This window comes from Malaclemys terrapin, chromosome 2 (assembly GCF_027887155.1).
Source record: "Malaclemys terrapin pileata isolate rMalTer1 chromosome 2, rMalTer1.hap1, whole genome shotgun sequence".
Taxonomy (NCBI): Eukaryota; Metazoa; Chordata; order Testudines; family Emydidae; genus Malaclemys; species Malaclemys terrapin.
This window is the reverse complement of record NC_071506.1, coordinates 246,131,686-246,157,976: the sequence shown is the minus strand read 5'-3', so window position 1 is coordinate 246,157,976 and position 26,291 is coordinate 246,131,686. Positions and strand designations below refer to the sequence as shown.

At 42.9% G+C, this 26,291-nt stretch overlaps 2 protein-coding genes across 4 annotated transcripts in view; both read left to right on the top strand.

The window, feature by feature from the left end:
- Window positions 1-2,503, top strand: part of MINDY3 (MINDY lysine 48 deubiquitinase 3) — a 74,348-nt gene extending 71,845 nt beyond the window's left edge. For all 3 annotated transcript variants that reach the window (XM_054020584.1, XM_054020585.1, XM_054020586.1), the window contains one exon: window positions 1,427-2,503. In XM_054020584.1, the coding sequence (XP_053876559.1) occupies window positions 1,427-1,576 (150 nt within the window). In that variant the 3' untranslated portion in view covers window positions 1,577-2,503. The remainder of the gene's footprint in view (window positions 1-1,426) is intronic.
- A 20,064-nt stretch (window positions 2,504-22,567) lies between these two features.
- ITGA8 (integrin subunit alpha 8) overlaps window positions 22,568-26,291 on the top strand; it is a 175,996-nt gene continuing 172,272 nt past the window's right edge. The window contains exons 1-2 of the mRNA XM_054020579.1: window positions 22,568-22,915; window positions 23,396-23,520. Of these exons, the coding sequence (XP_053876554.1) occupies window positions 22,569-22,915; window positions 23,396-23,520 (472 nt within the window). The 5' untranslated portion in view covers window position 22,568. The remainder of the gene's footprint in view (window positions 22,916-23,395; window positions 23,521-26,291) is intronic.

Below are 26,291 nucleotides of genomic sequence, written 5' to 3'. Positions count from 1 at the left end.
GCTTTCCACAGAAAATTGATTTTTTTTTTTTCCCGTTCCGAAAACCAGAAATATTTCAGTTTGGAAATGCTACCTCATACTCCACTTGTCTTCTATATACCATGCTCTCTGGTCAAACCATATTTACTGTGGTACACCAGTCACACTCTTCCAGAGAGGAGGCAATGCATCATGGGAGATGTAGTCAGACCCAGAGAGGAGAATGGGGTTATGAGACAGATTAACTTAAACTCCCATAAATCACCACAGCGGCATTTCAAAATCAAAATTTCTGGTTATGGCCAAAAAAAGATATTCAAATTTCTGTCAAATCAAAGATTATTCTTCAAAGGAAAAAACATTTTTCAATCAGTTCTAATTAGCACCTTTGCTATCAGTCTGAGTAGAGATTACAAGGAATGAATAGACAGAGACAACTACCAGTGAGGAGGCCCTTCCAGAAAATGCATTTTGATTCCATCACTATTTAATGCTCGTTGAAATCAGAATAATTGGGATTATAAAGTCACCTAAGGGCACCTAAAGCAGTGACCTGTCTTTCAGAAGTGCTGAGCACCTGCTGCTCCAATTCAGTGCAAGCTGTTGGTGCTCGTCACCTCTGAAAATCGGGCCACTTAATTGGGTGGTTAAATATATTCTGTATGTGCTTATTCATGAAAACATGAAATAAGGAATATAAGATTTTGTCCATCCTCATTATTAACACTTATTTTCTTGTGCACAATTGTATTTGTTGTCAATTTCTTTTCATTTGTTCTGTCTATTGACACCTGTGTATATATTCATTCACTCCTCCCTCTTTTCTGTTGCATTTGAATTAAAAATATTCAGATAGTTTATAGTAACATTTACCTATATGAGCAAATTTCAGTGCTATAACTTTAGTGTTTCCATATATAGAAACGCAGACTTTGGTGCACTGAAAGCATTCTGCTTCAAAACTATACTACTACTCATCTGAAAATTTGGTCAAAACATGATTTCTGACTTTCTTGTAAGACTCATGCTATACTATAAGGAAAGATTTGTACATGTTTTGCCTGTTGTGCTTTTTCATCTTTTTCTTATCTAAAGCAAATTGAGTTTATTCAGTGAATGGCCTATTGCCTCAGACTTTACATCATTTAAGTTCTCTATTTTATTTTTCTGCTTTGGCCTTTACTGTCAGTATGTAAACTGCATGAATAATCTATGCCCTGAATAGAAGTTTCAGGCATCAACACCTACCAGTTAGTTACTCTGGATCTCATATTTCAATAAATGTGAACTACTTGTATAAAACTTTTAATTTGATTTGAGTTTTTCTTTTATTATGAAAAGCATGCTTTGTGACAAGTGGCTTCCTACACTGTGAAAACAACATTCTATGTCTATCTTTAAAGGAATTTCAGGAAATATACTGAAGTAGATGGTTTTATTTTGACAGGTCATGTATGTAGAAGGCACAGCAGTTATTATGGGCTTTGAAGATCCAATGCTACAGACTGATGATACTCCAATAAAGCGCTGTTTGCAAACCAAATGGCCATATATAGAATTACTCTGGACCACAGATCGATCTCCTTCATTAAATTGATGTGTTTAGAAGAAATACTATACTACTATCTAATGCTTTACTGGGGGATTAAGAATTGGCATTTGCTGAAAGCAGTATACTTGACTGTATGAAGCTGTACACTGGTATCATTGATAAATTGTAAATAATGATTACAAACACTTTTCAGTGTTAATTGAAATATTTAATTTTTTAATCAGATTGATTTCTCTTTATAATAGTTTGTCATTTTTGGTCATTGTGGTAGTATTGTGAGTTCTGTTCTTAAAAAAGCCTACTTATACCATCTAAATTTGTCATCTCATAAAGATTTGAAAAATGTCTAATACTGCAGTATCTGCATGTTAGGTATCAAATTAATCTTTCAACTGTAAAAACATTCTCTGTTTGCTTCTTCTTGAATCTTTTGGGCACGTTTTGTTATTTAAATTATACTGGCTTACGTTACAGTATCATAATTTGCAGTCTGGACTGGCCTTGCACTGAATGTTTAAATAAGCTTAAACTCTCTGCAATTTTTTCTAAAATTTGGCTGTAACTAAACAAATTTTACAAAAATGGTAAAATTAGGAATAATTTCTAGGCTCTTACTACTTAATATAAACTATAAAAGCCGTTTCGAGGCGGTTGTATATTGCTATGGCTTAGCTATCTGGCATGTTAAAAGTGAAGACAGAGTATGAGGAAAAATAAATGTATTAATATTTATTCAAAGTTGTATAAAGGAAATGTAAAAAATCAACAGCAGGAAGAATTTGTTCTATAATCTTTAAATTGTTCAGATTTATAGTATTGCCAAATACCTCTTCTCAATTTGTCCAAACAACAATGTAAGCCAGCTTTATTGTATGTGTTAAGTGCATGAAAACATCTGTTATTACATGAGTATATGCCTTTATTTATTATCTAGTTGTTAGCCCTAAATAAAACCTTTTCCCTGAACTATGACCTAGTACTTGCAAGTTTGTTTTTTCAATCTGACCTGTTTACTTCCTCTTCAATTTCTTTGTATTGAAAAAAATAACTGGATAGTAGAGGAGCTAAAAATGGACAATTTTTGAAGTAGAGTGATCTCTTGAGGATATAAACACAAGTTAAAGATAACTAAAGGATCACTTTCGTGCAGTTGATCCACTTAAACTTGCTGTTCACAGACCATAAATGCATAGTGTTTATTAATATCAAGAAGGCTAAGAATTCATGTTTAGAAATGTATTTTATCTACAATGTTTAGGTGGGGATACTTTCTTTTTATGTATAAATAACAGCATGAGTTAGCTTGTTTCCCCATTAAGCAGACCTGTGTTTTTTGAATTGTCAAAACAAAATCTAACAAAACACCTGTATATTGCAGTATTTTCAGTGTAAGTTATGTAGTAATCGCAGACAGAAATAACAAGCTTGCCTGCATGGCATTTTCAGTTATAGCCTCTCTATAAGCATAGAACCATCTACAAATTTACATTTGGAAAATGTCAGCAGTGACGTGCTACTCTTGGCTACATCCACATATTCATTCTGAACACTTAACTCTGTAATTAACACTGCTCCTGAGTGCAAAATTGACAGCACCGAGAGTATCTCAGTTTCAAAAACCAAGGAAATAAGGCAGAATGATATTTTCCTGAAAAATTATCTTCTCATGGTCAGTAACAATTTGAGAACTTTTTAAAAAATAGCCTTTCATGTATCTAGACCCAAGGTTAAAATGTCCATTTATCTGATTCAAATTAGAACATGAATATTTTTCACATGTTAACCTGATCACATAAATGGGAATAGCTGTAATGCATGCCCTCTCTAGCCGTGAAGCCATCTTGCACCAAGCTTAAGTGGTCTGGCACACCCCGGCTTTCTGTGCCCCTACCCTGAACCAGGCGGAGTGCCACTACTTCATGCCATCTAAGGGTACGGACTTCTTGTTTACCCACCCGCCCCCCAACTTGCTCGTGTTTCACATGGTGACCGAGTGAGCCTGACAGCAACACCTCAAGGCCACCCCTCCTGATCAGGTGATGAAGAAATTTGACCTTCTGGGGTGCAAGATCTACTCCTCTTCAGACTTCCAGTTATTCATTGGCAGCTACCAGACCATCCTGGTGAAGTACGACTTCCTCATTAATCCAAGTTGGTGGAGTTCCAGGCCTTTCTCCCGCCAGTGCAACAGCAGGCTTTTCAGGCGCTACTGGATGAGGTCAAGCTAGTTGCCAAAGTGGCCCTCCAAGCCGCGGTTGACACTGTCACACGCTCTGGCATTCGGGATGGTGCTCCACCGGGATTCCTGGCTTTAATCCTCCAGCTTTCCCAAGGAGGTCCAGACCGCCCTAGACCTCCCCTTTGACAGCCACAAACTTCATTGATGAAATGGACAAGTTCCCTCCACTCTCTTAAGGACTCCTGTGCTGCCCTCCAGTCGCTCAGAATCTACACCCTGGCCCCAATTTGCCAGCAGCAGTGGTCGCCCTTCTGACCCCGCCCTCACACTGCGTACCAGCCCTACCCTCAACACCTGCAAGATCCGTATCGCCGGCGCCCGTGCACATAGTGACCTTGCTACTCTGCCGCTGCCACCACCTCCACCTTCCCGCAGTGTCCATCCCACCAATCCTTTTGATTCTTCCCCCAAGAGCCAAGCCACTCCACCCCTTCTGCAGCACCTCATATTGTTTTGGGGCGAAGTCTTGCCCTGTTTGCCCACATTTGGAGCAAGATCACCACTGGGTGCTGGATGTTGTTCACCAGTTGAGTTCCTCTACTTGTCGCCCACCCCATGGTGGCCCTGGGGATCCTTCCCAATGCGATCTCTGAGAGGAAGTGGACACCCTCCCCTAGAAGGGTGCCATAGAATGCGTCCTGCACTACCATGGCCATGGCTTCTACTAACCTTATTTCCTTGTGCAAAGAAGAGGGGTGGCCACTGTCCCATTCTGGATGTCTGGTCGCTGAACAAATTCATATGCAAGTTCCACTTTTGGATGATCATGCTCCCCCTCATAATCCTGTCCCACCCCCATCGAGGCTGGTTCTCCGCCCTTGATATGAAGGATGCATATTTTCATATAGATATCCACCCCACTCAACGCAACTTCCTCCACTTCATGGTGGGACACTCCCACTACCAGTTTTGCATCCTCCCCTTTGGGACCGCCACTGCTCCCTGCATCTTCGTGGTCGTAGTGGCCTACATGCGCTCTCTAGACCACTCACTATTCCCCTTCCTAGATGACTGGCTCCTCATTGCACCATCTCATGACCGCCTCCTCGCCACTATCCAGACCCTCTGTGACCTCCTTGCCAGCCTGGGGATCTGCATCAATAACGACAGGTAGGTTCTTGTCCTACCCGCATTCTCACCTTCATAGGGGCACACCTGGACTCCCTTGCATTCCGAGCCTTTCTCCTATCAGATCAATTCACCATGCTCACCGCGCAACTACACCGCCATCTGCATATTCACATCCTGCAGTGCCTCTCCCTCCTTGGCCACATAGCAGTCTGCACCTTGGGCACACCGTATGCCCGCCTACATATGCACTGCCTCCACCTGTCTCCAGTCGGTCTACAACCCAGTTGGAGCACCTGAACAAGCCAGCCCTCATCTCCATCTTCATCCTGGCTTCCCTCCCCTGCTGGTGGAACCCATCCACGATCCTGGCGGGCACTCCATTCACTCCCCCTATGTCCCACACCACTTTCACCAGGGACGCCTCACTCATAGGGTGGGGCACCCACCTGGAGGCCCACACAGCCCAGGGCCTCTGGTCGCCCAGGGAAGTATGGATGCATATCAACATCCTGGAACTGCAGGCCACCTGCCTTGTTTGCCAGACATTCCTGCCCCCATCAGATCCCGCCACATTCAACAGCTCTCTGACAACTTGAAAGCGGTTGTATATGTCAATAAGCAGGGTGGGGTCTGGTCCCCCTCCCTCTGCATGGAAGTCATCCTCTGGAAATGGTGCCTCAGGCATGGGTCACCCTCTACGCTGTGCACCTCCCAGGCACCAGCAACTCTGTCAGACACGTTCAGCAGGTCCTTTTATGCAAATCCTGAGTGGAAGTTCCAGGACCTCACACTTCACTCAGTCTTTCGCCAGGGGACACTCTGTACCTTGAAGCAGCACTCTGGAACCCCCATATTCACCCCTGTCATAATAGATATATTTCATACAAAGCATACCATGTAAGATATCACATGAAAGTTCATGATTTGCTGAAACCCGTTGTTCTGTCTAGATATGTATATCGTTCATGTGTATGAAGTTAAGATTTTGCTGTATGGTTGTTACAGCGTATTTCACTAAGTTTGAGAGTCTCTGCTGCTAGTTCCTCAGTGATGAGAAGGGTGGTGATTCACTCCCAGGAGAGTGTTCGGTGATTAATAATCAGCAGGGGAGTTGTAAACAAGGGATTTACAGTTCTGTAAGAGAAGTACCACACAATGGGGAATTCTCAACTCTGACTCAGCAGAGCACACCAGGACATGTCTGGGTAAGTTTCTTTCCAGGGACTGCAGATATCAAACAGCATCATGCTCTTACCTTTCTCCTCCCCCACCTACTCTGAAAGAAACAAGAATGCTGGGAAGACAACAACTTGAACTGAGGAGACTAGTCCCAGGCTTAAAGGAGAAGCCTGTGTATTAAGAACTGTAACCTACCTGCAACATCAAAACTGATCCAAATACTGCCTAGTCTAACAAGGTTTAAGATTTATACTGTGTGCTTACCTTTTATTTTCTTTGGTAACTATCTCTGACCTTTTGTGCCTACCCCTTATAATCACTTAAAGGCTATCTTTCTGTAGTTAATAAATCTGTTTTTATATTTTACTTAAAACAATGTGTTTCGATTGACTTGCTTGGGAAATCTCAGCTCAATTCACAAAGGCTAGTGTGTGTCCTCTCCACATCAAGGGGTGGGGGGGCGGACTAGGTAATAAACTTACACTGGTCACATTTCTGACCAGGCCAAGACAGTACTGTTTTGGGGTGCAGATTGTACCCCGGGGATCCCATCACAGGCACACCACACTGGGATCTCTTCACAAGGGCCAAGAACCACAAACTTCCCCTCTTCTGCTCCACAGGAGCCCTCGGGCCAGGCTCACAGGGCGATGTCCTTCTCCTTCCCTGGACCACCAAACATTGCTATGCCTTCCCACCCATTCCCTTGCTCCCGCAAGTCCTGTGCAAGATACAGAAGGATCATGCAACAGTCATTCTCATAGCTCCCTTCTGGCCTCGCCAGTAATGGTTCACTGATCTCCTTCACCTCTCCGCTTGCCCCCCAGTTGGTCTTCCCACCCTCCCAGATCTCCTCACACAGGCTCATGGCTGTCTGTGGCACCCAACCCAGGCCCACTCCACCTCACGGCCTAGGTATTTGAATGGGGCTCACTTACAGACCAGGCATGCTCTGCCCCCATGTATAACATCCTCACTCCCAGCAGATGGTCATCTACTAGAGCCTGCTACCAAGCTAAATGGCTATCCTTCATTACCTATGTACACCATCACTGCTACCCTCTGGACTCAGTCTCCATTCCCATACTCCTGGACTACGTCCTCTACTTTCGACAGTTGGGCCTCACCTGCTCCTCCATCCACGTCCACCCGGCAGCACTCAGTGACTTCCTCCCTGCTGTGGATGGGTTGTCTGTCTTCACTTACATGACTACCGCACACTTTCTTCATGGCCTCCTCAACGCCTTCCCATCCATGTGGAAGCCTATCCCCTCTTGGGACCGAATCTCCTCTTCTCCGCCCTCACTAAGCCATACTTCAAACCCTTTGCAGCCTGCTCTCTTACCCATTTCTCCATGAAGGTGGTAATCTTGGTGGCCATCACCTGGGCGAGATGGGTTAACGAGCTGGTGGCCATGATGGCCGTCCTGCCCTTTACTGTCTACCACAAAGACAAGGTCTCCCTGTGCCTGCCCCCCCAAATTTCTCCCCATGGTGGCCACCCCGTTCCACCTCAACCAGTGCATATACCTCCCAATCTTTTACCCTAAACCACATGCATCCCCCAGGGCATGCCTGTTGCACTCTTTCAATGTCCGTCTGGCGCTGGCCTTTTATCTCCAATGCACCTGCGCCTTCTCTGCCTCACCCCAGCTCTTCCTCGACAGAGCGCTGAAAGAGCCATGCAGTCTCTCTAAATGGATCTTCTGTTGTATTAAGGAAAGCTACGCTCTCTCATTTCCCGCCACCCTCTGGAGTCACGGCCCACTCCATGTGGTTGCATGCTGCCACATCGGCCTCCCTTGCAGACATACCATGGCAGGACATTTGTAGGGTGGCCACGTAGTCCTCTGTCCACACCTTTTCTGCTCACTATGCCATCATCTCTATGGCAGTGGCAAATGTAGCAGTAGGCTGAACTGTCCTACAGACTGTGGCTTCTTGCATGTCCTTGCAACCATATCCCCTGCTGAGCTCTGCTCGCTACTCTCCCATGTCTGGAATCTATATGGGGACCATCACTTGAAGAAGAGGAGGTTACTTACTGTAACTGGAGGTTCTTTGAGATTTGTGGTTCATATTTGGATTCCAATACCTGCCCTCCATTACTCTGCTACGGACTTTATCACTTGCTGGTAAGAGGGACCTGGAGCAGCGCCGACGCGCACAGCCTCTTAAAACCTCGGATGCATCACGTGGCCGATGCATGTGTGGGTCAACAGACACGATTACGATTAGTTTGGCGCATGGCACGCATGTGCACTCAGGTCTGGAATCCAGATAGGGGCCACACATCTCGAAGAACCTCCAGTTACAATAAGTAATCTACTCTTCTTGCTTAGCCATGCAGACCTTAACCACCTATTTTTGTTTTGTTCCATTTGTTCAGCTATCAAAGAGCATATTCCTGCTTCAGAATAAAATTGTGGTATGGTGGGAGAAGGGTTAGGATTGGGGAGCTCACACATGTCCAAACACAGCCCCACTGGGGTTCCCAATACCCAAGTCAATAGCAGGGTTAGGGGAGATGGTATAGCTGATGGATCTCTATGGAGCCCTGTAGATTCATCAGGCCATGTCTATACTTACTGGTAAATCAGCAGTGCTGCGATTGATGCAGCGGGTGTCAATTTAGCAGGTCTGGTGAAGACCCACTAAGTCGATATCAGAGCACTCTCCCGTCGATTCTGGTACTCCAGCTCCCTGAGAAGAGTAAGGTAAATTGGTGGTATAGCATCTCCCATTGACACAGCGTGGTGTAGACACCGCAGTAAGTTGACCTAAGCTACATCTACTTCAGTTAGCATTATTCACATAACTGCGGTAGTGTAACTTCAGGTTGACTTACCGCAGTAGTGTAGACTAGACCTCAGTTATCCCCACAAATGCTACCAGGTACAAAGGGGGAATGTAGCAGCAACAAGAGCTGCTGCTGACCACCTAGAGATTCCTTCCCTCCATATCACAACCCATCATTTGTCCTGGCTAATGGTGTAGTTTACCTTTGTAAACTTTGAGGTTAAACTATAGTCCAGCTCTATATTTTTGGAATAACGAAGCAAGCTAGCACAACTTCTAATAAAACATAGCCCTTCCTTCCAGCCTGTCTTGGATACTCAGCAATGTTTAGGGAAAAAGCAAAAGCAAGATTAATCTGTCTTTAATAATTTTCCCTAGGCATAAAGAAGGATCTGGGAGTATTATGGACGGAGGAAACGGGAAAGTTTTCATATAGTGGTTCTGCCCTAGAGTGTTAGGAACATTGTATAATATTTGGAGGATTACTGTATTTGTATTTTTGGCTCCTTATATTCCCTAGAACAATAAGGGTGCTTTTATAATTAAATAAAATTTGAATAGAATCCTGTTATAGGTGCTATTTATAAAAGTAGCATATGTAAATTGCAACACACAGGTCAGTGATTAGTCACTGTTTAATACCAATGACCGTATGAATTAAAATACATTCTGTAACAAATCAGAACAAACTAGTGGTGGTAAACTGTAAAAGGGCTTATATATTAAAAGAGCAGAAAGTTAACTAACAGTGGGTTTAGTTGGGTTTAATGCCAAAAAATATCACACAGTGAGTAGGTTTAATTTACAGGTAAAAGTTTCAGCATAATCCAGGGAGGAAATCCAAGTGCCCAAATGGCAGTCTGACCTAGTGCCAACTGCTGGACCATGCTGTGATCTTGGGGCAATTACTGCACCTCTGAGCCCTTTGTTCCCGCTCCCATTCCTTGTCTTACCTATGTACAGTGTAAGCTCTTCAAGGCAGAGGACTGTTAATGTATAGGTGTACTATGCCTAGCACAATGAGGCCCCTACATCAGATGAGGCTTCCAGGCACTGCTCTAATACAAATCATTTTAGCCTTGCTATGTGTTCAGAAAATAGTTGCAATTTAACTGCCATAATTAATGAGAGGAGAGAGGAATACTGCACTCAGTCTGATCTCTTATAATAAACCACTGGGATTAACATTGTTCCAAAAAATTCCTTTTGTTGTGTTTTGCTTTCTTGGGACCTGAAACATGGTAAGTATCCAGTGTAACTCACACCCAATGCCTGTAAATATGTATATTTTACTCTACTGGGACCACACTCTCCCATGTACAGTAAATCTTATGTTTAAATCTACCCGGCCAGCTTGAAGGATTCCTAAATTTCAACCAACCTTTTCACCCATTTAACATAGCCCTCTTTGGTTTTGACCCACTCGCCACTACTTCTCTTAATTGGGAAGGTGAATTTAGAGCTTGGAAAAATGAGTAGGGTCTGGGCATATAGCAATGTAAAAAATAAAATATCATTAGGGAAACCTCTGACTGCATTTCAATCCTGACCCATAATGCTATTGCAATCTTTGGGGTGTTTTAAGCAAAAACTGTTATTAGTCAATCCAAGTTTACGTGAGGGTATAGGATGGCTCTGGAGAACGGGGGGTTTTTTTGTTTTGTTTTTTGTTTTGCTTTGGCATTGCTTTTGTTTATAAATGCCAAATACAGCTTCATCAGACACAATAGCATTTGCATGCAACATTAATCTAAAAGAAACACAAGAGATTGCAAACTTAAGTTACTGGAGAACTTTATCTGCTCCTTCTCAAGAGTCTGTATTTTTCACGTGAATTATCTTCTATTAAGACTTTCAATTTAGACAACATTCTTATGCAGGGAGAAGTGTAAAGAGGAAAAGTGAATCGTGGACTCGTTTTGTTGGCATGGCATCCTGACCTCAGTTCCCAGGCAGGATCTTGCTGCAGCAGAATTGCAGCTAGGGTATAAAGTAAAGGGCTAAAGGATCTTGTTAAGAGGTTAGAGTCATGGGGTGTTGGTGAAAAAGCTCAGTACATAACCTAATGAGTTCTCACTTTTTTCTTAATTGAGATAGCATGAGCAACAAATTGCAGAATTTTTTTTTTTTTGCCTCAATCCAGGGGTGCCAGAGCAGCTGCCCCTCTAAAGAGGTAGGGAGATTGCTAATGTGACCCAAGATGCAGTAGACCAAGCTCTCTTAAGGAGGAAATGCAATTTAGGTAGAGCTCCTTGTACAAAATAAATGCTCTTCATACTTCTTCCCCATCTAAAAGCTGTCAACTTGAGGCTAGCTGTCTGTATGCTCTATTATGGGGGAGTCACAAAGATTCAGGATGCTTAGTATGAACATTAATGCGAACATGCAATTTTTAGCAGCTGTTGCATTGCTAGTAAAGTATGGTTTTCTCCTCTTCTCTCACTGCCTCATGATTGTCGTGTTTCCAGGACAAAATACTGCATGTTCAATTGCTCCAATTAGAGACTCCCAAAAGACTTCATTACTACAGAAATCCCTCTAACTATTAAATAAATAACTGAGGGAAATGGTAAACTTATCAAGGTGGATGGACATCTGGCGTGCACTTTCAAAGTGCGGTGAAAGGGTTTAGCAGCACAACTTCCATCAACATTAATAGGAATTATGCAGTTAAAACCCTGTGCAGTGCTTTGAAATATTTGTCATCCTGATGCTAATAGTTAGATTATGACACTAATTATACAAAATAGTAAGATTAAAGCATTGTGTAAAGACCTTTTATGAGAAATTTAGTCTTTAGTCCTTAGGCAAAAACTCCACTGGAAGTTTTAATAAACTTTAGGGCCAGAGGGACCATTACAAAATCATGTGATCTCCTGCGTAACATAAGACCCTGAATATCACCAGTGATTCCTGCATTTTGCCTGAGTGAGGACTGCAGGATTTGGCACATTCAATCGAACCTTCCAAATGGCTTTTTTGATCATGTAAGCAGACACTGTTTGACTTTTAAATGCAGTTTGGCTTTATGTTCTTCAGATTCAGCTTTCCCTCCTCTGGCTCTGTTTCTAATGTCAGTTTAAGACTTTTTTCCTAATCATCAAAGCAATTAATGGATCAAGCCTCAGCTACGCTAAAGACCAAATTTGAAACTATCAGCTACCAAGCCAGCTGTCCTACTCTGAGACCATGCAGATCACAAAACCCAGGATGAAGCAGGAAAGAAAGCATTCTTCATTGTTCCATAGCCAGATTTCTTCAGACTTCCAGAGGAGATGAGTTGAATCTGGAGTTTGACTGTCTTTGCAAAACCTTCTTCACAAAGGCCTTTCCCCATACAAAGGATGCTGACCACACGAATGCCCTTTTTTACCACAAAAAAAACAAACATGAATCAAAGAAACCTTAAAAAAAAAATTTTTTTTGTTTTAAACCAAACTACTGCAAGTCTACCAGCAACTCCACTGTGGCTAGTGATTTTATATGGAAGGCTACGAGGGTTACGGGCAGTAATATATAAAACCATAAAATAAGAGATTAACCCATCTTTGTGAGTTGTACCTACTTCATCCCTACATGTGCAGCTGCATCAGCAGTATAGCAGATGGATACATTCCAAGGCATAGATTTCCCATAAATTGAACATGCATTTTCATCACAAGCACATGTTTTTGCATGGCAAACACCTGTCTCCTATGTGATTATGTGTAGAAGATTAAGGACACAAATATCAGGTATTTCATGTCACACAAAATGACTCCACGACATGTACCACAACAAAGTGAAGTACACGTGACCAGTTAATGAATCATAAAGCAGTAGGAAAAGAAGAAATAGTAATACAAACACAATTTTTACTACCCTGCCCCTATACTCCCCAGGGTAATACATGTGATTTTAATAAGGTTTCATTTTTGTAAATGTGTAGGCCACTGCAAAGAAAATCACAATAGCAGATGAAGTGCAGTAAGTTAGTTGTTTTTTTTTAAGCTATCTCCAAAATGGAATCCAAAAAGTACTAAGTCAAAGTGAAACTCTTAGGGACAAATTTTCCCCTTAGGTCAAGGGATTTGGTGTAAGTAATTTTTCCCTCTCTCGAAATCAGTGCCATTCACTCAATCTCAGAGCACAGAGATAAGTGACATCATAGTGACACAATTATATTCATGGACTTAAAACATTCCTGGCTGTGATGAGTGTCATGGTTGATTGGTTGGTTTACCTCCATGGGATTGAACACAGCAATCATGTGTGATAATATTGTCTCTTCTTTCTCTCAGACCACATCTCCCCTCTTTCCTGTCTACTCAATCTCATCAGCAGCATTTTGTATATAATCTTCCCCTCTTTCCTTCCTGCACCTTCCTCCCCCGGAACTCCCACTTTTCTCGTGCATCAAGTTCATGGCTTGACTTCCATTCAAGGCTTTGCTCCACTCCAGCCCCACCTCTGGCTCATCCCTAACCTCCCACTAAATCCTGCCTGTTCAGCCACAGCTTCTCTCTTGACTATGTCTTTGCCCATTCACAGCATCTATCTTGCTTTTATGTCACACTTTATGCTTGCAACAGGCACCAGTTAATATTGACCACTTGTTCTCTATCCCCTCCTCCAGAACTCACCTATTATGTAAAGCATTCTAGCTTCAAAGAGCACACTTCACTCTGTGTGTGAGCTTACAGTTGAAGCGGCATGCGTGGGTGCAATACAGAATACATACACAGTGAGGGACCATTAGGTGTTGTGTACATTTCTCTCATTTGAACCCCTGCAGTAATGTAGACTCATTGCTATGACCTCAGATTTACACTGTATGTCTCTGAAATGTATGATGAGCTGAACTTTTGAGAAGCTAAAAGCAGCCTTCCTGTTCAGGCTACAATAAAATGATATTCCATCCTCACAAAACAGTCAGATCCAGATATCCTCTGCTGTGGTCTAGTTTGGCCCATTTTGGTCATTTATAACAAAAAGCTTGTTATGTGATTCCATCTGAAACAGTGATGCTCAGCCCTCAGTGGTTCAGGAGCCAAATTAGAGATCAACATTACCCAAAAGAGCCACAGTAGTGTGAATTCATAGTTTCATTCTCTCTCTCTCTCTCTAAAATATATATATATCTATATAATGCCACTGATGAGAACTGCACTGCTGGCCTTGGCATACAGTTGTTAATGGTAATAATATATATATATTAATTGAATAATGTATATAATATATATATAGAGAGAGAGAATACCCACAGCAAAATGACTGTGCAAGATATTACTATATCAACTACAAGTGGTTAATAACATAGTAAAAGCATCCTGATTGGTTAATAATTAATAATTAAATCACACCATGTTTTAATATCATGAGCTGTGAAGAGCCATAGGAGACGCATTAAGGAGCCACATGTGGCTCTGTAGCCTCAGTCTGAGTATCACTGATCCAAAACAAGCAGATCATAAGCCAATTTAGTGTAAGTAAGTTATAAAGCCACAAACGGAGAATATCATTGCTGAGGAACAGGCTGGCTTTCATGCTGGAAGAAGTACCACAGAACAGATTTTCAACCTTCGTGTTCTATGTGAGAAGTATTTACAACACCAGCAGGACATCTACCACGTCTTTGTTGACTTCAAGAAGGTGTTTGACAGAGTATGGCACAAAGCTCTCTGGGCAACCATGAAGAAGTACAATGTTGGTTGTAAGCTTTTTTTTACCATTAAACAACTGTATGCCAAGGCTAACAGTGCAATTCTCGTCAATGGTACAATAGGAGAGTGGTTTCGCACCACTGTTGGAGTCTGGCAAGGCTACCTTCTTTCGCCCACACTGTTCAACATCTGCTTGGAGCGCATAATGACTGGTGCCCTAGAAGATCACATATGCACAGTCAGTATTGGGGGGCAAGCAATCTCAAATCTTCGGTTAATTGATGACATTGATGGCCTGGCAGGCAGCGAAGATGAACTTGACAACCTTGTGAAACAATTGGATGAAACCTCTGCAAAATACGGCATGGAAATCAGTGCAGAGAAAACCAAGCTGATGACAAACAAACGTGATGGCATCAGCTCACATATCACTGTCAGTGGACAAGAGCTGGAGACAGTGAAACAGTTCAAATATTTGGGGGCAATCATCACTGATAAAGGATCAAAGGCAGAAATTTTGGCAAGAATTGCTCCAGCAGCAGCAGCAGTAGTGGCAAAGCTAAAACCAATTTGGAGGAATAAAAACATCTCCTTGGAATCCAAACGGAAACTGTTGCATGCACTGGTCATCTCCATTTTTCTGTATGTGTACGAGACCCTTACAGCAGAACTTGAATGGAAAATACAGGTAGTAGAGATGAGATACTTCCATAAAATCCTGGGCATCTCCTACTTCGACCATGTCACTAGTGAAGAGGTCCACAACATCATCACCCAACGTGCTGGGTCATATGAAGACCTCCTGATGACCGTGAAGAAGCGCAAGCTGAAGTGGTACGGCCATGTAACAAGATCATCTGGCTTATCCAAGATCAGTCTCCAAGGGACAGTACAGTGGAAGAGATGGATTGACAACAAAAGAGTGGACAGGAATGGACTTTGTGGAGACTCAAGCACTGACACACAATAGTCAGGGGTGGAGACAATTGGTTGATTGCTCATCAATGATGATGGTGCCCCAATGACCAATGCAGTTATGAGAGTTATGATGATGATGATGAAGTTATAAATGACCTAGAAATATTAGCTGACACTCTTGCACTCTGTCATATATATAGCTAGTAGTGAGTTTTCTGCCTACAGAATTTTTATCAGTCTTTGAGTAGACCAAAGCTCTAACTGAAACACTTATCACTCAGGAACATCCTGTGAATTTCTGACACTCCTTGAAGAGTTTGGGATCTAGAATCTAATGCATGGCTTACAATTAATTCTTAATATAGCTTTTTCATCTGCCATAGGTATATTATTAATACTAATTTTACTTAAATGTTTCAAAACACCAACTGAGACAACACAATTAGATGGAAATTTCTTTTACACAATGTGAATAGGACATGGTGGTAGTGTCTTGTAACAGATGGCATGTCTCCCAGTGAAGTGAATATCCTATCACATGGCTCTATTTCTTCTTGGTATGCCTCACTGAAAAGACAATATGTAACATGTTTTTCACTTCACTAAAAGATTCGATGCATGCTACAAAATGCTGCAACTCCACTGCAAAATATCACTAAGGTATAGTCTGTGACTACAATATCTGGACAATGTTTTTATGGCTTAGCTTGTAAGCTCTTTGGGGAAGGAACTGTTTTGCTGTACAGTGCCTAGCAGTGGGGCCAGGGCTTTTTGGCAATACTGCAATACAAATAATTATTTTATTATTCTAATGGTCATATGGGTTTGGGGAGAATATATTGTGTGTGTGTGTTCTGTTTCTGGTTTCTGGTTTCTGGTTATTAAGCAACCTGATCTAAATCTGCAGCGTCCAATAATGGTCTATTCTTTATAGTCCTTCTGGCCTCAACCACAGCACGCTTGAATCCAAAATCAAACATGAAAAGCAACATTGATACCCATCATTATTAGAGATGGGCCCGAACAAAGCCCATCTCTGTACACCTCCAATTTGGGGGTGGTTCAGAATCTGAATCTAGCTCTGGAACCAAATTTCACAACAAACCCCTTTCTCTCCTAGAGGCTGACACAAATCCCAGATTTGAATGTCTATTCTATGGTAAGATGCAAGCCCATTGTGGATATTTACTAGGTGACTCACTACTTCATTTAAATTTGTAAAAGAACTTGTGGGATTGGGTATACAGCTGTCATGGTGCTCCACAGATAGGACCCTACATCCTCGACGTATCCTGACCCAATACTCCTGGGGAAAGTACCCAATGAGCAGACATTACTGTGGAGCTTTTGGAGTTAAATCCCAGCAGAGCTCTGTAGATTCCCAGCAGGGAGTGCCTATGAGCTGAGATAATCAAGTGCAGCTGAGCTTAGTTCTGAAGAGGGGAGACTGGGATGGACGCAGGGAAATGGGTTGGAGGGGGAAGTACTGTAGGCAGAAAAACTGTTTTATTTGTGTTTATAGATGGGTCCTGCTTTTTGGAGGTTAAGGGCGTAAGATGTACGATAAGGATATGGCCAAACACTGTGCTGAGCATTTTGGTTTTGTTTATTTGTTCTTCTGCGTGGGCAAGAACCTTGTAAAGTAACTCTAGACCCCTGGAGAGTGTTCTATTTTGGTTGTTCTGTGTCTCCTGCAGAGTTTCTCTCTCTCCAGCTGTGGAGACTCTGGCCCTGCTGCCACTGGATTTATCAAAGGGAGAAAGGTTAAATGTTGTGTTGGTGGTCTAATTTTTAAACAATAAGGAGCTTATTTTTAAACAATAAGGAGCTTTAACTATTTATCTACTTTTTAAATGCAACAACTAGTGCTTGAATTTGAAGGGGGGAGGGTAGGTTATGACATCCAGTTCTATCTGCTGCTGGATTATTTGAAAGAAAAATAAAAAAAGGAAGGAGAGAATTTCAACATACTAGCACATTGGGGGCAAGGAGCGCATGACACAGCTTCCCGTCTTTCTGATCCTCATCCTTCCCAACCCTCCCCTCTGCCACCAGTTTGAGCAATTTTATAATTACTAGACTACTGTAAATTGTCCCAGGGTTACTAGTGAATAGAGCATTGGAATGGGTTTTGTGAGCCCTGGGTTTCAATCTGGGCTCTGCTGCTGCCTCTCTGGATGATCTGGGGCAAGTGATGTCACTCTGTGCCTCAGTTTCCTCATCTGTAAAATGATGCTAATGATACTGAGCTCTGTTGTAAATCACTTTAAGATCTACTGATGAAAAGCCCTACGAAAAAGTCGGGTACTTATAGAGTCCAAGGTCAGAAGAGACCAATGTATTACTGTTACGGTAGTACAACTCAACATTTCCAAAAAGTTGAATTCCTATTCATTTAGGAGTTTGGTGTAAAATTTTCTAAAGCCTCTAATGCACTTAGGAGCCTGTTACTTTTGAAAATAGGACTTTGGCTCTTATATCATTGAAGTACATTTTGGTCCTTATCACCAGAAATACTTGTTCATTCTAAAATAACTAAGTAATGGCTATTATTTGGTTTCATCCAAATTGGAACAATAGAAACTCATATGTTCTACAAACTGAGGTGTGGGAGTCAGTGATGACAGCTTAGGCCAATTATACCGAACTTTAAAAATAAACACACTATTCGGTTCTAGTGACTGGGAATATCAGAGTAACTCTAGCCACAAAGCACTTAATCTGCTGCTATAGTAGGTACACTCAAAATGTAGCAAGTGTGATCTTAAATGTGACTTTGTTTGGAATGTTTACAATTCTTCAAGGTTTCTTTCTCCAGTATTTCCTTGATACACACTTGCATTGTAAATGCTAGAAGGACTCATCTCTTTTTCAGAGAGAAGAATGGCTTTTTAGAGGATTAAGTAGTATTTTTAAAAGGTTTTTCTACTTTGTTTCTGCCTCTGACTTGGCAGGGGGAAGGGAGAGGTTGAGCGATTTAAAAATGAAACATGCTGCCCTCTTCTGCCAGGTTTTGGAGTGTCCCATTGATCCAGGCAGGGAAGGGTCGAATTTCAAGCAGATGCTGCCTATTTTAATATAGTCGTAAACAAAACATCTAAAACACAGTTATGGGAGTGGAGAATCCCACAAGAGGGTGTTATGGATTAAAATTGGAGGGGGAGGGAAGTAATTCTGAGAGGGACATTTCTGTTTTCTGCATTGAATGAGGTTGTCATGTAGCTTATGGGCCAGTCTGCATTCCTTTGTCAGGGGAGAGATTTGACACCTCCTCTTGTATAATAGTTATAGTAGTACTTGTGGCACCTTAGAGACTAACAAATTTATTAGAGCATAAGCTTTCGTGGACTACAGCCCACTTCTTCGGATGCATATAGAATGGAACATATAATGAGGAGATATATATACACACATACAGAGAGCATAAACAGGTGGGAGTTGTCTTACTAACTCTGAGAGGCCAATTAATTAAGAGAAAAAAAAAAAAAAAACTTTTGAAGTGATAATCAAGCTAGCCGAGTACAGACAGTGTGATAAGAAGTGTGAGAGTACTTACAAGGGGAGATAGTCAACGTTTGTAATGGCTCAGCCATTCCCAGTCCTTATTCAAACCGGAGTTGATTGTGTCTAGTTTGCATATCAATTCTAGCTCTGCAGTCTCTCTTTGGAGTCTGTTTTTGAAGTTTTTCTGTTGTAATATAGCCACCCGCAGGTCTGTCACTGAATGACCAGACAGGTTAAAGTGTTCTCCCACTGGTTTTTGAGTATTTTGATTCCTGATGTCAGATTTGTGTCCATTAATTCTTTTGCGTAGAGACTGTCCGGTTTGGCCAATGTACATGGCAGAGGGGCATTGCTGGCACCTGATGGCATAGATCACATTGGTAGATGTGCAGGTGAACGAGCCCCTGATGGTATGGCTGATGTGATTAGGTCCTATGATGATGTCACTTGAATAGATATGTGGACAGAGTTGGCATCGGGGTTTGTTACAAGGATAGGTTCCTGGGTTAGTGGTTTTGTTCAGTGATGTGTGGTTGCTGGTGAGTATTTGCTTTAGGTTGGGGGGTTGTCTGTAAGCGAGGACAGGTCTGTCTCCCAAGATCTGTGAGAGTAAAGGATCATCTTTCAGGATAGGTTGTAGATCTCTGATGATGCGCTGGAGAGGTTTTAGTTGGGGGCTGAAGGTGACAGCTAGTGGTGTTCTGTTATTTTCTTTGTTGGGCCTGTCTTGTAGGAGGTGACTTCTGGGTACTCGTCTGGCTCTGTCAATCTGTTTTTTCACTTCAGCAGGTGGGTATTGTAGTTTTAAGAATGCTTGATAGAGATCTTGTAGGTGCTTGTCTCTATCCGAGGGATTGGAGCAAATGCGGTTATATCTTAGAGCTTGGCTGTAGACAATGGATCGTGTGGTGTGTCCTGGATGGAAGCTGGAGGCATGTAGGTAAGTGTAGCGGTCAGTAGGTTTCCGGTATAGGGTGGTATTGATGTGACCATCGCTTATTAGCACAGTAGTGTCCAGGAAATGGACCGCTTGTGTGGATTGATCTAGGCTGAGGTTGATGGTGGGATGGAAATTATTGAAATCATGGTGAAATTCCTCAAGGGCTTCTTTTCCATGGGTCCAGATGATGAAGATGTCATCAATGTAGCGCAAGTAGAGTAGGGGCGTTAGGGGACGAGAGCTAAGGAAGCGTTGTTCTAAGTCAGCCATAAAAATGTTGGCATATTGTGGGGCCATGCGGGTACCCATAGCAGTGCCGCTGACTTGAAGGTATATATTGTCCCCAAATGTGAAATAGTTGTGGGTGAGGACAAAATCACAAAGTTCAGCCACCAGGTTAGCTGTGACATTATCAGGGATACTGTTCCTGATAGCTTGTAGTCCATCTTTGTGTGGAATATTGGTGTAGAGGGCTTCTACGTCCATAGTGGCCAGGATGGTGTTTTCTGGAAGTACTCTCACACTTCTTATCACACTGTCTGTACTCGGCTAGCTTGATTATCACTTCAAAAGTTTTTTTTTTTTTTCTCTCTTAATTAATTGGCCTCTCAGAGTTAGTAAGACAACTCCCACCTGTTTATGCTCTCTGTATGTGTGTATATATATCTCCTCATTATATGTTCCATTCTATATGCATCCGAAGAAGTGGGCTGTAGTCCACGAAAGCTTATGCTCTAATAAATTTGTTAGTCTCTAAGGTGCCACAAGTACTCCTGTTCTTCTTTTTGCGGATACAGACTAACACGGCTGTTACTCTGAAAATAGTTATAGTAACTACATATAGTGATTTTTCTCTTTATGTGAATTTAAGTTACTCCCTTAGGCATAGTTAAAGTTTATATAGTCAATGTAGCAGTAATAGTGAAATTTACAAAGAAATAGGCCTCCTGATGTGTTCCGAAGTGTGGTTGGTTTTTATATCTTTCCTGTGGTTAAAATGTCTTTTGAAAACAAGAAAAGGCCTCTTCTTTTAAACAATAGCCATTTTAGTGATCATTATAATGAGCTGTTGAGTGTCCAATTCCTTGGAGTAGCTTTTCCATGTCCTTTTATATCATAAAAGGCTCTTTCAAAATATAAGAATCTTCAGTGGATGAAATAATTTAAGATCTCATGGGGGGGCGGGGGAGGAAGAGAAGGAAGCTATTCAGCTAGAAGCTACTGAAACTTCATCCCTGCTATATACATGGGTAGAGCAGGATGAATGTGTCTGCAGGTCATGTCCCAGTGCTGATGCTTTCCTAAATTTTGCTTGGGATGGAGGACAAAATCGGGTTTATGATGGAAACTCCTTAGAGCTGGATTGTGCAAGTGGACCTATACGGGGGACTCCTGTAACCTGTAAGAGCCCCATTAAAATAAATGAGGCTACATACAGGCACAGGGGCCCTTCACACAGATGCAGTTGCAGGAACAGCAACCACTGCTCTGTAATTGTCATAGGCGCCTCTCAGGGTCAGAGTAGCAGCCCTGTTAGTCTGTATCCGCAAAAAGAACAGGAGTACTTGTGGCACCTTAGAGACTAACAAATTTATTAGAGCATAAGCTTTCGTGGGCTGTAGTCCACGAAAGCTTATGCTCTAATAAATTTGTTAGTCTCTAAGGTGCCACAAGTACTTCTGTTCTTTTCTCAGGGTCAAATTCTGATTTCAGGTTCCCTAGTGCAAATCCCAGTAATGCCACTGGCTTCGGTGAGATTACTCTGGATGATATGCTCAGAATTTGGCCCTAATTTTTTCTAGCTCGGGAGGGGGGGGGGGACAGGTGCGATCTTTTTTGCACCTTTGCAGCTGTTTTTTTGGAAACAGTTTTCTGTAAGGCTGGGGCAGCAATGCGTTGTTGGTGTTGCCATATCAATCGTTTTAAAGAAAAAAATGGAAGTAATGCCACAATTTTATTTTTTAAATTTAGCTCAGCCCTGTTTCTCATTGAGGATTAGTTGTGGGCTAAATTGGCAGACAGCAGCTGTTTTTATAGTTAGAGCCAAAATCGTAAATGTGTGGGTTAGCTCACACACACACACGGCTCACAAACCGCTTGGAACCACGGGTTCCACCTTTCCCCAAAATCCCACCTGTCCGTTTCGGCCCCGAACTCGGGACATTTGCAGTCCAAAAAAGAGTTAGAAGCGACTTGTCCTTCCCAGTGTCTCGGCGGAGGAGGGCGCTGCACACCTGTGTTTGCCCCAGCTCCAGGGTGCCACCCGTGGGTGCCACACTACACACTTCGGGGGAAACTTTGCCCTGGGGCTGCTGCTGCGCGCTATGTACTTTCCTGCTTTAATTGCCCTCCTCTAATTTAGCAAAGCAGCTGACCCTCCCCCTGACTTGTTGGCTACGCGGGGAAGGCTCAGATTCTACCTTTCAGACTATAGGGCAAAAATCTGCTTGTTTTTAAAGTGGGGGTGATAGATCCCCTCGGATCCTATTCCAGGGGGCATCAGGCAACCCCCAGCGAGTAGATCCCCTCGTGTATCGCTCACAACACAGCGTGGGGAAGAGAGAAAGTTCAGAGTCAGGGAGTTCAGGGCTTTGTCGCGGTCCCCGGCCACCCACCAGCGCGCCCGTTTTCCTGCGGAGCGCTCAGCCTGTGCCCCAGCGGCCGGCCACCAGGGGGAGCCCCGGAGTCAGCCGGCGGCCACTAGAGGCATGAGCGAGCGGCTGCCTCACTCGCCGCCGCGCGGAGATGCTTGTGGGCGCCGGGCAAGAGGCGGCGCGGAGCGGGGCTGCGGGTCCGAGCCGAGCCGCCGCGGGTCCCTACGCACTAGCCGCCTCTCCGCTGCGCCCCGCGCCCCGCCAGGCCGCCCCCGCCGCGCTGCCCCGGGAGCGGGAGGTTCCACGGGCGAGGAGCAGGATGCTGGCCCCGGGGCGCCGCTGGGAGCCCCTCGCCCCGCTGCTGCTGCTGCTGTCGGGGATGCTCCGGCCGCCGGGGCTGGCGGCGTTCAACGTGGACGAGGAGAAGCTGACCGTGTACAGCGGCCCCGAGAGCAGCTACTTCGGCTACGCGGTGGATTTCCACCACTACGCCGGCGCGTAAGTAGCCCCGGGCTCCGCGGGGTCACCGCGGGTCGCTTCCCTCTCAGCCCGTCGCCCTGCCCGGGAGCTCGGCGGCCCCTTCCTCGGCCCTTAGTCCCAGAGCCGGGGCGATCGGAGACCCCTGGGGGGTCGCCAGAGAAGTTCTCCATCAGCCCAAGTCTTCCTGGCTAAAGCCAGCCAGGGCACGCCTGGAAACCAGCTTCCGGGGGGATCTGCCCAAACACCTAGCGGCGGCAGCCCTTTGCGGGTCTCTCTGTCACCAGCCCCAGCTGCCCCCTCGCCCGCAGGGGTTATGTCCTGGACACAGATCGGAATGAGAGCTCGCTGGAGCATGTGGCAGCCGGGGAAGGGGTCTGGTGATTTCTGCCAGTCCCAGGGCTCTGGTGGGGGTGATAATGTGTTGGCACAAATGATCTGCCATCACTTCGCCTTTATCTTTTGCTCACCAGCTAGTGACGGTCACAAATGTTTTTGCAGAGTAAGTGTCCTAGTCGGTGCTCCCAAAGCCAATACTACACAGCCGGATATACAGGAAGGGGGAGCGGTGTATTACTGTCCTTGGCCAGCCGCTGAGTGCAAACAGATCCCCTTTGATACTACTAGTAAGTGAATCGTTATAAGCATATAACGCACAGCGTTGTATTGTATTGCTAAAGTCACCCCTTACTGCGAGTTAATTCGCCGCTCCGTTCACGTATGTCTGTCAGTCTGATCTGAGTGTGTGTAGTTCCCTAGAGAAATTTCACTCTTGGAAGTTTGTGTGCGTGTGGGGGAAGTGTTTAATGGTCCCTACAGAAATAACAATCGCGTGAATTTTGGGATTAGTGCGTAGACGACTGCCGTTTTCCATACGTTTAAATGAAAGGTGTTTGGATTGCACTTAACACTTTAAAAAGAAATACCCACTTGCAAATGTTAGGAAGACCAAACTCCGTGTTTCACGTAGCCCTCTGAACAGTGGAAATTGGTTGTTGGTCTTCTTCAGTGCTGTTTTCAACAAGGGATTTTCTGCCCATTCAGACGGAGGCGGTACCTTATGCTGCATGCTGATTTAATTCTTTACAGAAAGGAAGAATTTTCTTTCAAAATACTGGATGTTGGATGCAAACTGATGTAGGCATAATGTGGATAGATTATATCCGACCACTTTCAAAATCCCAAGACAGATGTTTCTTATTTAATTAAAGGGAACACACATTTTAAACAATTCAGGCTGTTTATGTTTTCTCTTTATAGCCCTTGAAAATAATTTAAACCTAGTGTTTCCAAAAACATTTAAACCGAATGGTTTAATGTAGGCATATTTATACAGTGTAATCTTTAGAAACAAAAGTTACAATTCACCAGATTGTATTTAATTTTAGTGCTTATTCGTCATACAAATATTAATATAATACAACAAAGTCTGTTTCTATGATCATAAATGAAATTTCAGTCAACTTCTCCATATCTAACAAATCAGCAACACAGTTCCCCAGCTGTGTGTGTGCGTCCATGAAAGAGTCCCAGCTTACTGTATTCTAAACACTGCAATACACCTGCAATACCTGGATATATACTGTAATAACACATATACTGTCTCTAATTCTATATGCATGTAGATGTATACACAGTACATGTCCCCTGTGCTGTGTATATATATTTTAATATATGCGTGTGTATATATGTACACAGCAAATAATATTGCCAACACGCCTACTATTTACATCTGGGTAAATAACGCCCTTATAATGCCACAGAAGCGTACAGTGCAGTACTACGTGTTTAAATATAAATTGTTTTCAAGGATTGAAGCTTCATCCAAAGTGAGGATCCAGTACATTTGAAAAAGCTTATGCCCAAATAAATTTGTTAGTCTCTAAGGTGCCACAAGGACTCCTTGTTGTTTTTGCAGATTCAGGAAGACTCCACAAGTTATATCAGTCATAGAATTTCTGAGAGATCTGGAGTAAAAGTTTATCCTTCTGGAGTAGGTAGGAGGTGTGGTGGCCGGAAGCGGTTGACTACCTGAACATAACAGGGGTTTTAGGCTTTGTCATGTAAATGCTAGTTTGTAACCAGATAAGAGAACTTCATTTTCCAGAGTAGTTAGTCCATATCTTTTTCAGAGAACTAAGCTGAAGCCTGGAGTGATCTTAGAGAGACTTCTCAGAGAGTCCACAGAGGCAAGTCAATACCCTATGTCTATAGGGGCTAGAGAGAAGAGAAAGGAGAGGATATGTCATATGTATGCATATCAATGAATGCAAATATAAGCTGGAGCTAGGACATGGGTGCACAGAATGCTTTGCATATGTCATCACTGATTCAGTCAACATTAATTTATTTACACATCTGGGGCCTAAAATCGATTACCTTACTTGGGAATGATGCCACTTACGTTCGGTTCAGCTCCCTTCTCTTCAGAATATTTTCAGCTATATGAGCAAGTCTTCTGTTCCTTTTTATCTCCTCTCTACTCCAAAGCAGAGCAGACAATACTGACTTTAGCCTGGATGATATTGTTTTAAATGTTTTTAATGTATTTCCCTTTTTTGTGTTTGTAGCTGTAACGGGACACAACCAATGGTTTGTTAAATATTACAGATGTTTTCAGAATATTATTATATGACCTTATATGACCTCTATCGCTGTTTGAATACCTCAGACTCACTAATGAATTTATCCTGCAATATCCCTTCGAAGTGATACTGTTCACATTTTACAGGGCAGAAGCTGAGACACAGAAACAAAGTATTTAGGTTTGCTCAAGGTTACACAGGGACTCTATAGTGGGGGTAGGAATTAAATATGGATCCCCTTCATCTCAGTCTAGTGTCTTAACCACAAGACCATCATTTCTCCAATATTAGGAAGTTTCACTTATTAAAAGTATAGTAGATGGGGAATTAAATATACTGGCTTTAATTTTAAAAAATAAATGTTTCACACACAGAAGTAGTTTTGTAAAAGGCATTGAATTTGTTGACATCAAAGGGCTGGAAATAATCTTCCAAAAACAGAGGAGAGAGAAAAAAATAAATAGATGATTTCAGAGCTGAAAGCTTTCATTTTGATGCCTTTTTATACAAAACTCACCTTTTTCTTGGACCTAGTCCAGTATTGGCTGCTCTTTCAGTCAAGTGTGCTAAGTACAATAAAAGGAAAACAAACTGCTGAATAATTAATAATCTGCTTCACTAAGATCAGAATAGAAACTAATGTGGTAGACAGACAGAGAGAGAGAGCACATTACATATCACTTAAATGGCAATGCAAACTGACAGCAAAATCCAGAATTTCCTTGAATTATAAGCATAACAAGTCTTTAATGTTCCCTTTATGGGGGTCTAGTCTCCCCTTGACACACGAATAACTCACTTGTAGTATTATA